The following is a 12,962-nucleotide window of genomic DNA, read 5'->3' as shown; positions in this document are numbered from 1 at the left end:
AGAGGTCAGAAAGGTTGGGCTGGAGAGATGCTCTTCCTGAGGTCCTGAGTTCAATTCTCAGAAACCACATAGTGGCTCACAACCATCTGCAGTGGGCATCCAATGACCTCTTCTGGTGTGTCTGAAGACAGCTACAGTGTACTCATATAAATAAAATTTAAAAAAACAAAACATAAACCAGAAAGGCTAGTTGGCATTGATATGCCATCTCTACTGAAGCTTTTGGCAGTCAGATCCTACAGAGTCCATGGGGGTGGGGGACCTGTACACAGGCCTTCTCTTGAAAGCAGAAGAAGGGGATTTTGTCTGGCCTGTGAGCTATATAGGCAAAAATCCCCTCTCAGATACACTCAGGAACTAGGATGCACAGAATGTATTAGGAGTGAAAACCCCTAGGCAAGGAGGGAAGGAAGCTCTTCAGAATACTTACCAACTGATTCATCTTTGCACACCTCAACTTTAGCCTTCACTTGTCCCAGGGCTCCAGCAGCTGCCTCAGCCCCCAGGGGGTCCTTCTCATCCAAAGACCCCAAGTCTCCAACCATGGAGTCAGGCTCTTCCAGGGGGAAATCTAACTCTGCAGATCGGCCCAAAGGCTTGACAGGTGACACCTCTCCGCTGGGGGCAAGATCACAGTTTTGCTCTCGTTCCTCATTGTCCTTCATTTTCTTATAATGCAGACAGGGGATACTGCTTAGAGGAGGATCGTGTTTCTGTAGATAGTGACATTGAAACGGATTATCAGGACAACTTTGAGTCTGTCTAACAAGCAGACAAGCACTGAAAATTGACAAGCCTAAATATATGACAGATGACTCCCCTACCCGTATGCTTCCTGTTCCCAAGAAGTAGGGTCTGGACCAGGTGACCACTCGAGACTCTCGGTGCAGGTACACAGGGACTCCAGAATTATGAAAGGTCATGATCCATCCATCAGGCAATGGCTCTGTAGGTGGACGGCCACGGCCTGCACAGAACACAACACATCCTGCAATCCCTTTACAAGCACAAGATTGTCAAACAAAACCTCTTGAACATGTTTTTGTATTTGTGTGGGTTTTCCATCTGCCTGATGAACCCTAACTACACCATAGGATAATATGTGGAACAAGGTAAGGACTTTCACATGGAGAACCAATGCCCAAGAAGCCCTAACAGTGTTGTTCAAGGCAAGTCCCTACTCTAGCTTTTGTTCCCACACTTGGGAAAAGGCAGAACACTGGAATTCTCCTATCTGCCAGTCATAATAAGTTTTGGAGTAAACTTTGCTAATAAACTGCAAATGTATCAACCACTGTTTCTGGTGACCAGGTGCATGTCACTAAATAACACTACCTTACTACCATATGTCAAATGCTGGGTTTGACTCCACAAACAAAGCAAGTTGGAGAGATGCTCAACAGTTTTAAGAGCACTTGCTTTTTTTTTTTCCTTTGGGGGGGTGTGGGGTTTGGGGTTTTTTTTTCCCACTGAAGCAGGATTTGTGCAGCCCTGGCTATCCCGGAACTCTCTCTGTAGACCAGGCTGGCCTTAAACTCACAGAGACCAGACTGTCTTGAGTGCTGGAATTAAAGGCATGGCTACTATCGCATGGCATTCTACATAGCTTTTAAGATACTGCTTCCAACCCTTTCTTTGCTTTATTGGCAGTTTTAAGTACCAGACTTCTTTTCATCTTACTTCTCTTCAATGATGAAACTAATACCGCCCCCCCTTGGGGGGGGGGCGTTATAACATGGGCGGGGAGGGGGGCACACGCAAGGCTTGGGCTGGAGAGATGGCTCAGCGATTAAAAGCACTCTCTGCTCTTCCAGAGGTCCTGAGTTCAATTCCCAGCAATGACATGGTGGCTCACAACCACCTGTAATGGGATCCGATGCCCTCTTCTGGTGTGTCTGAAGACAATGACTGTACTCACATACATAAACAAGTTGTTTTTTGTGTTTTTTTTTTTTTTTTTTTTTAAATCTTGGTTTTTTGGAGACAGGGTTTCTCTGTATAGCCCTGACTGTCCCGGAACTCACTCTGTAGACCAGGCTGTCCTCGAACTCAAAAATCTGCCTGCCTCTGCCTCCCAAGTGCTGGGATTACAGGAGTGCGCCACCACCACCCAGCAAAATTGAATTTACAGATGGTGGTGAGCCACCATGTGAGTGCTGGGAATTGAACTCAGGACCCCTGGAAGAGCAGTCAGTGCTCTTAACCTCTGAGCCATCTCTCCAGCCCCACAAGTAAGTCTTTAAAAAAAAGAAACCTTAAAAAAAAAAAAAGACTTAACATCTTAACTAATCCCTGTTTTTACAGGTATTAGGAGCATTATGATATCAAGAAACTAAAGAAAAAATATATAAATGAAACCTAAATACTAGGCATAAAAGGAGCTACCGACTGAGAAGGGCAGGGGCAACAGTGTGCTAACCAAGCCTTGACCCCAGTGCTCAACACCAGTCACATCAGAAGGTGGACCCAGAGAGAATCCCTGCAGGGGCATACCTTCCAGAAACTTGACTGAAGGTGAGCTGCTTCACACACAAACATTGGGATAATTCAGGAGAAGCAGCAAACAGAATGTAGGCCCCAGTACAATGTAAGACAGGTTTATCCCAGTCACACCTCTGACAGCAGGCAGTCAAATCCACTGAGCTGTCTGCAGAGCCTGTGCTCCTAGGTAAGTGAACACGCCAGGACTACTGCTGCTCTGTGGGAAGTTCAAAGTAAGAGACCTGAACCCTAAGAAAAGCACAAAGCCAACCACAGGAACACCAAGGTAAAGACCACCTAACTTATCCTTCCCAGATGCTGTAGCCAAGAGTCACCTTGTCTGAAATTGTCTATCATGACATCTCCACTGCTTGGCTACCACCAACATATACAACAATATCTAGTATCTAGCCTTGCAGACCTTCCCATCTCCCCAGCAACTTATGGAAGGCCAACATCTCCACCTTCTCCTCAGGCCCTTAGCCTACGGTCTCTTATTTGTCTGAGTCCATGTGCCTTTTAACCCTCCGACTGATCCTAGAATCTTGACCAGAGTAACAGATGCCACTAAGCCAAGTCCACATAAACGCCCATGTGACTTGTCCTACACTTTCTCTGCACTGGCAGACATAGCCTGGTTATCCAACCATGGGTGGTCACCATGGGTGGTCACCAGGTTCTCTCCCATTGTCACCAGATGCAGGTGTGCCACTCTGCACATCTCCTAAACACTTCTACTTCTAGTCATACTTTCCACATGCCCCACAGTGCATGTGCCATGCTACAGCCCAGAATCCAGCATCAGCCTGCTTCTGGTGCTTTCCTGATTCATTTGCAACAGAACCAAAACTTTTGGATGGTAACTATCACCTGCCAACCCATTCAAAAACTTAGTCTGGCCTTGGCCGCCATATCTGCAAGCTTCTGGTCTTTTATCCTGGCACACTGATGGCAGGCAAGGATTGTCTATAGCTCTCTATGGCCTCCATGGAAGATGGGAGATCTGAATCTGGGTTGTGTGTTTGAGTACCTGTGTCCCGATTAGTTTTCTTTTCACCTCCCATGACTGTTCTATACTTAAACCTGTGTCTCTACCTAGACTCATGCCTGGCTCCAAAGAATTCCTAAAGTGTTCTTGGGCCATGGAGCACTCAGGGTTTGTGATGGACTCACTTTTGAGCACTGTTTTGATCTTGGTCATCATTGGCTGTACACTTGTCTCTCCATCAGATGGATGATCACTGTCTCCGCCATATTTTTCCTCCATTCGCCTCTTCTTAGGAGCACAGAGACCTTCTTCTAGTAAAGCATCCACATCATTGTCAAAGTCATCCTGCAAAATAAAGTGTTCAGACCCTACAACCCTCCATGCTTCTGCACCATGGACAAGTTTCACATGTATGAGGGAACACAGAAGAGCCCCTCAATGGGGATTGAGCATGCCCTGATGGCATTTGGTCATCTGAAAAACAAACAGGTTGAAATGACAAGTGAAATCAACACGCCTACTCCAGGAGCACACCCAGCCAAAGAGGCTTTTCAGCAGCATCTGCTGACTCGGGTTAGAAAGAGATATGGCTCAATGTTAGCCACACTTTCTACTGTGGAACTGTACATTTTTACATCTTTCTCTTCTCCACATTTATATTTAACCTCACACAGGGTTTTGCTTTGTTTGATTTCCCTGCTTTTTAAAAATAAAGCCACTTCCAAACCTCTCTTTGGGTTTTGCTCAGAGCCCTCCAGGGAACTAGTCACCAACATACCTCATAGGAGAAATTCAAGGCCTCTTCATCCACTCTGTCTCTTTGAACGATTGCTTTAGCCGTGAACCCGCCTGTTCCTTCTTCATCTAGCTCCAAATTGTCAGTAAAATCTTCTAACTCATCGAGCACTGCATACTCCACTCTCTTTTCCTGATCCAGCTCATTTTCCTCATCCTTCTTATCTGTACTCTCACCCCCTAGGCCTACCCCATTACCAACACTCCCGCCAAAGGGACAAGCATGCACGTCCCCGCTGACAGGACTAAGGAGCTGGCTACTCTCAGGCCGAGTGCTGCGTTCTACTCCTGTGTACAGCACCTTCCTGTCCTTACTCCTGCAGCTCTCGGTAAAGCTCACGCTAATCTTTACATCCTTAAGCAACTTAAGGTCAGGGGAGAACTTCCGGACCGCAGGTGCGTGCCGGGCAGTGCGCGGGCTGTGGCCACTACAGTTCGGGTCTATGAGGAGGCGGCCCTTAGAGAAGGATCCTTTGGAGAGAAGAGAAGCTCCGTAGAAGTTGAATGGGTCGTCGGCAGGAGGTTCGGACTGTCCATCACCACCAGAGCCAACGTCCATTACCTCTGCATCACTGGACGTTTGCAGGGGAGGTGGTGGAGACTGTTCATGGGGCAGCACTTGGAAGGGGCAAGCTCGGTTCTCCATCATCGCTTCTCCTGCGGGCTCACGCGGGAGAGGAGAGGGACTCTCATATGTCTCCATATTATGAGCAGTTAAGACTACTTTAAAAGACCAGAGTTTTAAACCACCTTACATAAATCTATACTGCTAACATGCACAAGTCCGTCGAGACCCGCTGCCGTCCTGCCCGCGCTGTACACACTGGCGGCTTAGTCAAGCTGGCCACATTGCTCTTTTCATTAATGTAGACAGCTTTTAGAACCACTGCCTCAATTATTGGAAATCACAATGCACTCAGCTTAAAAGATTGACGTCTAAGTGAGTCTATCTTCATGCCAAAGTGGCACCTTTCTTCTTCCACCTGCAAAGAAATTTAAAAATATCATCACAAATGACAGAAACCTTTTACTTCTCTGATACCAAGTTAAAAGTCAAATGTTATCAATGGTATAGTAAAGGACCAAGATAACACTGCCTTTAAGGAAGCCTTTTAGACATCAGAAAAAAAACTAACTTTAAATTTTAAGTCCTAAATTAAGTATTTTATCAACTATTAATTTTAATCTTTATTTCCGAAGCACAAAAATAAAGTCTTACAGCTCAAAAAGGATTAAGACTAAAATAAAAAGCTAAATTTTCCCACAGCACTCCCGTAACCTGGTCTAGTAGATAAGCAAGCATGCATCACCATTTCAGGAACAGACATAGAGTGCATGGCTTCCTTCAGGCCATAAGATGGACATCAATCCACTCACCTGCAAGGGCTGGGTCAGTCAGAGGGCGAGTGAGACCCTCAGCTCAACTCTGTAGCACTAGAGACCTCAGAGATATAGCCAGGCACTCTGTTACCCAGGGACCCCCTCTCCTGGGCCCACACCGTGGCAGGTGGACAGGACAGTGATGCAGCGTGCTGAGGTCACCAGGAGTGGCAGCATAGATCCATTCCCAGTAGAGGGAGGGTGTCTGTTGGGAAGGGAGCCTGCTAGTTTGAGGGGTAGGTGGGGCAACATAGGAGAAATCTAGAGCCAAAGTAGAAAGGGTTCTGAGTGCCATCTGGAGCCTAGCTCCAGGCTGAGGATAGTGAGCTATCAACAGGGAAGTGACTCTCCTTATAAAGAAGACTCACAGCTATACCAGGTATAGGACTGCACCAGATGTTGGGACAGTTCTCCAAAACAAAGATGTGGAAGCAGCTCTGGAGACAATAAGAAAGTGTCACGGAATTGTCTACGCTTGCAGACCCTATGGGGATGGAAAGCAGAAAAAAAAGGAGGTGAAGAAAAAAAGCTTCTCTGCAGACACACTCTAGTCCCCAGGCAGAAGCCTAGAGAGAAGAACAGAGGGGTACTGTAGGCAGCCTTGTCTCACAAGTGCTCAGGCATGTCATAACTCTGGAGCCCCGAAGAGGTCTAGGGGAGGAGACCACATGAAATGGTAGTCAAGCAGCAAAGCCCAAGAGAGGAATAGCAGAGAGGGAAGTATATAACAATAGGAAGCTCTGCTACAGAGGATGCTTCTCAGAGGGATGACACAACAGGGAAGGCAGATCAGTAGAAGGCCAACCACAAAACCAAAGACCCACAGAAAGAAAGGTTATTGCAGAACACATGCACACACAAATACACACATGCACTCCCACATCATGCACAGAAACATGCACATGCCATGCACACTGTTAAAGGTGCAGGTACACACACACACATACAACCATGCCCATGGGTGACAGCTTGATTGCACCTACAATAACTCATATTCTTAAGACCCCAGAAAGGACAAGAGGACAGAAAACAGCAACTATATAAGCAGCTTACAATAAAAGGACTGAGTAGGGTGGTTATGCCTTACCGAAGGTACAACATAAAAGCCAGAGGCTTGTTTAGGTTAAATTAAACCATTTAAAAACTCACAGTCTACTCTGAGAGGTGCTACCACAAACGAGATAATGACCCCATGGCCTAGATACAGCTAGAAGGTCAAACTACACTATAACTTTATTTCCTATACCTGGCAGTGGCCTAACAGTTTTTAATTTAATGGAAATTTAACAACTTTCCAAAGATGTTCCCATCAAAGGTGCTATGACTGACTGAGTAGAGCAGCAATAACTAAGAAGCCAGAAGGGGACCAAAGGTTCCTGGCAACCAAGGAGCAATACAGAGGATAGACTGGTCAGCAAGCTTGACCCTAACAGACCTTAAATAAGACCAGGACAGGGCCTGTTAGATGTGCAGAGATCACAGCAAGTTCAGTCTGTGGTTTCTGAGGTAGAATATGCTAATGGTAAGAATACTCCAGTAGGCAGGGGTTGGAGACAAAGAGTGGTAGAGGATAGGGAAGCAAACTGATGTTAAAAGCAGTGGGCCAGTGAGGAACTACAGAATGAAGACAATAAATGAAGACATTAAAAAGTGTTAAAGCGGGGAAGGCTTTAAAAAAATACACACCATAAGTGGGGACCCTGAGACCCTGGAAAAGGAAAGTACACATCTTGCAGAAGCAGGCAAATTGTCTAGCTCTTGAGCTCAGCAGCAGACAAGGTAAGTTTCTTACCTTCCCTCTGAAAGCTTACTCAATCCATTAATCAACTATTTGCTGAATGCCTTCTATAAGGCACACACATCATTTATGTGTTAAGTACAATGCAGACAAAACACTTGCCCCACAGAGCGTATTAGTGTGAGAGATGAATAAGAAAAGTATCTATGATGTCACATGCTGACAAATATTCTGCTAAAACAAAGCAAGGAAAAAAGCGAGGAAGCAGCTTCCAAAAGATTACACAAGGCTCCACAGCCAGTGCCCACCTAAAGATGAAAAAGATGGAGCCAGGTGGTTAACAAGGATAAAAGGAGGGTCACTCTAGAAGGTACTTGAAAGAAAAGCAAAGACCCGGGGGGCAGAGCCATGGTGTGGCCAAGCCTAGGGATAGTAGGCTGAGTGAAACTGACAGCAGGCCTGGGCAACAAGTATTCAGATTTTTACGTTTTTATCTTGAGTAACAGGATACTGCACAGAAGGGGTCAAAACTGGTATCACTGATTCATGGGTAACAAAGGCAGCCAACCCTCACACAGGTCCTGCTCTATGGATTTTATACAACTCACTCAGCACTGTGACAGAAAGGTTAAACAACTTGCTTAATGTTACAAAGCTAGGAAGTGGTACAGCTGCTTTGCCACCCAAACAAGCAGGCCTGAGTCTGTACTACCTTGGTTTTATAACATCTTACAATTTAATGAATCACTGTGTCCAGAAAAACTAGGAGGATAAGAGTGGGGATCAAATTAGAAGAATTTAAAAGCTCACCAGGTAGCTTGAACAGGGACTTTAGGTTGCAGTTTCTGTGAAATGGTCTGCTGTTGGAAACAGGTGGCAAGGCTTCCTAAGAGATGCATGCAGGCCTAAGAGAGGCCCCAAGGTGACTTTAGACAAGCATAAGGATTGTTCTGGCATGGACTGTGGCTGTATCTTGGCTTGGATCAAACTATTTAGTATCGAAACTAGAAGCAGGAGGTTGGAGATCAGAAGGGAGGTCAGCATTGGAGATGGAGTCATGGAAGATGTTAAAGGAAACTGATGTTAAAACTACATGAAATCACATGGGAGGGGAATGATGACAAAAGAAGGCCAAACTGGGCAAACCAGTGAAAATCATGTTTCTCACAAGGTAAAATTCAGACTACTGTGAACTGCCTGTTCCACAACATGCCTGGCAACACCGCTCAAAGGGTAGCCCTTCTGCCTGTCAACCTCACTATTCTTCAGCTTACTAGACCTACGGACCCAGATCTTGATTTGCCAATTAGACTGTGAGCAAGTCAGACCCACAGTTGGCTGCCCTGAACCCTGGCACAAGGCTTACCCAACACATCTCAACAACTACTTGCTGAACTGATGGCCAGTGCTACGGCTGCAGCCTCCTGCTCAACCCAAAGGCAGTATGACCTCATCAATTCCTTTGTCACCCTTCAAACCCTACTCTAAACTGACAGGCCGCACTCGCTTGACCAGCCTTTCACTCCCTTCGATTAGTGATGGATTACAGTGGGAACTGAGCCACTTCCAAGAATGGGAGTCTAGTTTGAGCCAGCAGAGTGCGGGCACCCTAATAGTGATTGCCATATAAGAGTCAACCCTACAGAGGACATCTCTGCATCTGGCAATGAGGTACAACATGCAAGCATGCAAGATGGCAAATCAAATTCCTACCATGAGCAACCCAAATCCACTGGATGATACTACTTGACATGTATCGCTGTCAACAGGTTGCCACTTCCCATTTATTTCTACAACGTTCACTGTTACTGTAAAACCACATTCTGATAAGCTACATGACACTTCATCCACGGGTAATTTGGCGAAGACTTGGGCGGTTTCTCGGCTTTTCCAAACAGACAAAACAGGCAGAGTTGAGGGCGTTGGTGTCCCTGCCCACACCTCTCCCGCCAGAAGGCGAGGCGATGGCTCCGGGCCCACCGCCCAAGGGGCTTCGTTACCAGGCCGACAGCACCCTACGTCCATGACGCCGCCCGGGCTCTGGGCCTGGCCCCCACTGCACAAAGGCCGCGACTCCGCGTGGCCCAGCCCGCCTAGCGCGCCGCGCCGCGCCCCGCCCCGAGCCCCGGCCTGTGGCCTCGCCCGGGAGGGGGGGTGGAAGGAGGGAAGGAAAGGGCGCAGCCTCTCCAGGCCGCAGCGCCCGCCGCCCGCGGGGCGCCCATCGCGCCCCGCACCTACCTGTGGCGCCCGCGACCTGCCCGTGCCGCCCGCAGCCTGACCACAGTCGGCCGACCCTCACCGCCCCGGCGCCGCCGCAACCCGCGAAGGCCCTTGCAAGCTCTCGGCTCTTGAGACCCGCTGCCGCGCGGGCCAGCGGAAGGCGGGCCTTGGCGGAGCGCGACCAATCCCGGCGCACGGCCGCCGCACATTGGGGGAGCCGGGAGCGGGCTGAGGAGGCCTCCAATCGGCGGCGCGAGGCGCGCGCGGCCCAATTGCGAAGCGCTATGGAGACCGCGTGGGCGGGACCAGCCGCAAGCCTTGCACAGCTAACGGCTGTCGCTCCGGGTGGGGCTGAGCTGCGGCCGCGGGGTGCGCCGGGAGAGGCGCGTAGAGGCTGCCGGGAGCCGGAGAGCGCGGGAGTGCGAGGAACGCTGGGAGCTGCTCTGTGAGTCGCCCCTGTTGAGTTCAACAGTCACTTTTGAGTTTGCGAATGACGATGGAGCTCCGGCTCTGGGTCGTCCCAAGGACTAAGCTGGAGATACACCCATCCTAGAGAGTCAACGGACAAGATGCGCGATGCTGAGGACGGGAAAGGAGTTTTACTCGCAGTGTCACCACACAGGAAGTACAAAGGTCTAATGACCAAAAATCTGTTCGCTATGTTTACAGCATCTTCCGTGTCAAAAAGGAAAGAGAAGCAGAGCCAGTTGGGGATCCTTTTGGTCTGGGATGGACCTTAGATCGGCCTTGCAGACCTGTGTCGGTGCCAAACTTAAGACTGTTCAAGACTGATCTGACACCCGAGGTAGCAGTATGTAAGACTTAGAAAAATTCTTTAAGACGGAAATGACTCAGAACAAAATGGAGTTAGCCAGGTCTGTTCCTGAGACCTCCAAATCCCTACCCACAAACCATTACTTACATTGCTATGGGCCCGGGACTAAAGTGGGGCTAAGTTATATTAATACTCAAACAGTTTAGCTTTCCTTTAGATTCTCATTCAAGTCAATAAGTGAGATAAAAATATTAGAGAAAACTGTCTTCTGTTAGCCAAACACTTTATTAATTGCTGCTGGACATGAAAAATCATGGATGCTAAAACCAGGACTAAAAGGTGACATGTTGAGGAACTCAAGGTCTCAAGCACACTTGAGTTAATGAGCTATATCCCTACTGTTTGAGAGATTGCATGTTTTAACAAAGTAGAAAAGTTTCTCCCCAAAATTCATAGAAATTGCAAGTAGCAAATAGTAGCTTTACTGTGGATTAACCTTAAAAGACTCCACTTTAAGAAAGGCCTGGGCTAGAGAGATGGCTCACTGCTTAAGGGCACTGACTGCTCTTCCAGAGGTCCTGAGTTCAATTCTCAGCAATCACATGGTGGCTCACAACCATCTGTAATGGAGTCTGATGCGCTTTTCTGGTGTGTGGTGTGTCGGAACAGAGCAATGCTGTATTAAGAATAAGCTGGCGCTGGGCAGTGGTGGCGCACGCCTTTAATCCCAGCACTTGGGAGGCAGAGGCAGGTGGATTTCTGAGTTCGAGGCCAGCCTGGTCTACAGAGTGAGTTCCAGGACAGCCGGGGCTACCCTGTCTGGGGGGGGGGGGGGGGGAGAATAAGCCGTCGTGGTAGTACACGCCTGTAATCCCAGCACTCTGGGAGGCAGAGGCAGATGGATTTCTGAGTTCGAGGCCAGCCTGGTCTACAGGTGAGTTCCAGGACAGCTAGGAGTACACAGAGAAACCCTGTCTTGAAAAAACCAAACCCCACCCCACCCCCCAAAAAATGCTGTGTTCATGTACATAGAATAAATATCTTTTCTTAAGATAAAAGGATATCTTGGCTTTCTATTTCCCACAGTGATTGATGATCATTCAGTATTGGTGGCACATGTCTTTAATCCCAGAATTTGGGAGGCAGAGGCAGGCAGATTTCTGAGTTCGAGGCTAGACTGGTCTACATAATGAGTTCCATGACAGGCAGGACTATACAGAGAAACCCTGTCTCCAAAGAGAGAGAGAGAGAGAGAGAGAATAAATAAGGGAGCTGGAGAGATGGCTCAGCGTTTAATACCACTGATTGCTCTTCCAGAGGTCCTGAGTTTAGTTCCCAGCAACCACATGGTGGCTGACAACCATCTGTAATGGGATCTGATGCCCTCTTCTGGAGTGTCTGAAGACAAACTGTACTCACATACATGAAATAGTTAAGTCAGTCAGTGCTCTTAACTGCTGAGCCATCTCTCCAGCCCCCAAGATGCTATTTTTAAAATAGATAACAAATGCTTTGGCCACAGCTTACCATCCTTGGTCCTAACACTGGGACTCAAGTGCAGCATGCACTAAGAGTCTGTTTGATAGCTTCCCAGTTCTTCAGGGGACTACAAAACACAGTTATAGTGTTAACATATATATGTATTTTCTCTCCTGCCTTTTTTACTAAGATAGGTTCATTGCCCAAGGTCATTCCCTAAAAGGTAACATTCTGTAGAGGGCTTTTTAACATTTGTTTATTTATTGTATGCTTATGTATGTTGTGTCTAGTGGTTTACATGTCTAGTTCAGAGCACAATTTTGTGGAATCAGTCCTCTATTTCTACCTTGTGGGTTCTGAGAATCCAATTCAAATAGTTACACTTGGCAGCAGGTGCCTGCAGAATCATTTAGGCAGCCCAAAAGACTTTTTTGGTGTGTGTGTGTGTGTGTGTGTGTGTGTGTGTGTATAATTCAACTCAGAAGATAACTTTATTGAGTTGGTTCTTTCTCTTGTTTTCTCTCATGTGGGTCCCAGAGATTAAACTCAGGTTACCAGGCTTGGCAATAGGTGCTGTACCCACCATGTGATGGCTAACATTATGTTGATGGCTAACTATGCTCCAAAGTTTGTAATCTCTGTGCTTAAGTGACCTAAAAAAGCAAAATTAGACCTCCAAATGTCAAGGGTTGTTAGGTTTAATTTTTTTTTTTATTGGTTTCTGCTTCTGTAAACAAGCTTGCTTTACACAAGAGGTCTTGCAACTTTGTGTTCTTTGCCTTTATAAAACCCACTTAGGTGGATTGATACTACTATCCGAATAAAAGCCTCCTCTTTGTTAAAATTGCTTAGTGGTCAGACTGGTGAACCCCACATGACGCCAGACCCATGACTACTGAGCCATCTCAGAGACTGCCCTAAACCCCAGAAATGAGACTTTAAAAAAAATCCAAGCAGCAACCAGGCATAGTGGTGCACACATTTAATCCTAGCATTTTAGGAAGCAGAAGCAGGTAGGTGTCTGTGCGTTTCCAAGCCAGGCAGGTTGCATAATGAGACCTGGGCTTAAAAAAAAAAATCCAAGCAGATATCATCTGCCTTCCACA

General features: G+C 47.3%; 1 protein-coding gene across 1 annotated transcript in view; it reads right to left on the bottom strand.

The window, feature by feature from the left end:
• Dgcr8 (DGCR8 microprocessor complex subunit) overlaps nucleotides 1-9,719 on the bottom strand; it is a 30,111-nt gene extending 20,392 nt beyond the window's left edge. The window contains exons 1-5 of the mRNA XM_052158921.1: nucleotides 9,621-9,719; nucleotides 4,248-5,247; nucleotides 3,655-3,814; nucleotides 825-967; nucleotides 431-713 (exon numbers count right to left, since the gene is read on the bottom strand). Of these exons, the coding sequence (XP_052014881.1) occupies nucleotides 431-713; nucleotides 825-967; nucleotides 3,655-3,814; nucleotides 4,248-4,967 (1,306 nt within the window). The 5' untranslated portion in view covers nucleotides 4,968-5,247; nucleotides 9,621-9,719. The remainder of the gene's footprint in view (nucleotides 1-430; nucleotides 714-824; nucleotides 968-3,654; nucleotides 3,815-4,247; nucleotides 5,248-9,620) is intronic.
• Between the last annotated feature and the right edge of the window lie 3,243 nt (nucleotides 9,720-12,962).

This window comes from Apodemus sylvaticus, chromosome 15 (genome assembly GCF_947179515.1).
Source record: "Apodemus sylvaticus chromosome 15, mApoSyl1.1, whole genome shotgun sequence".
Taxonomy (NCBI): domain Eukaryota; kingdom Metazoa; phylum Chordata; class Mammalia; order Rodentia; family Muridae; genus Apodemus; species Apodemus sylvaticus.
Note: the sequence above shows the minus strand (reverse complement) of the source record. Positions and strands in the feature narration are given on the sequence as shown.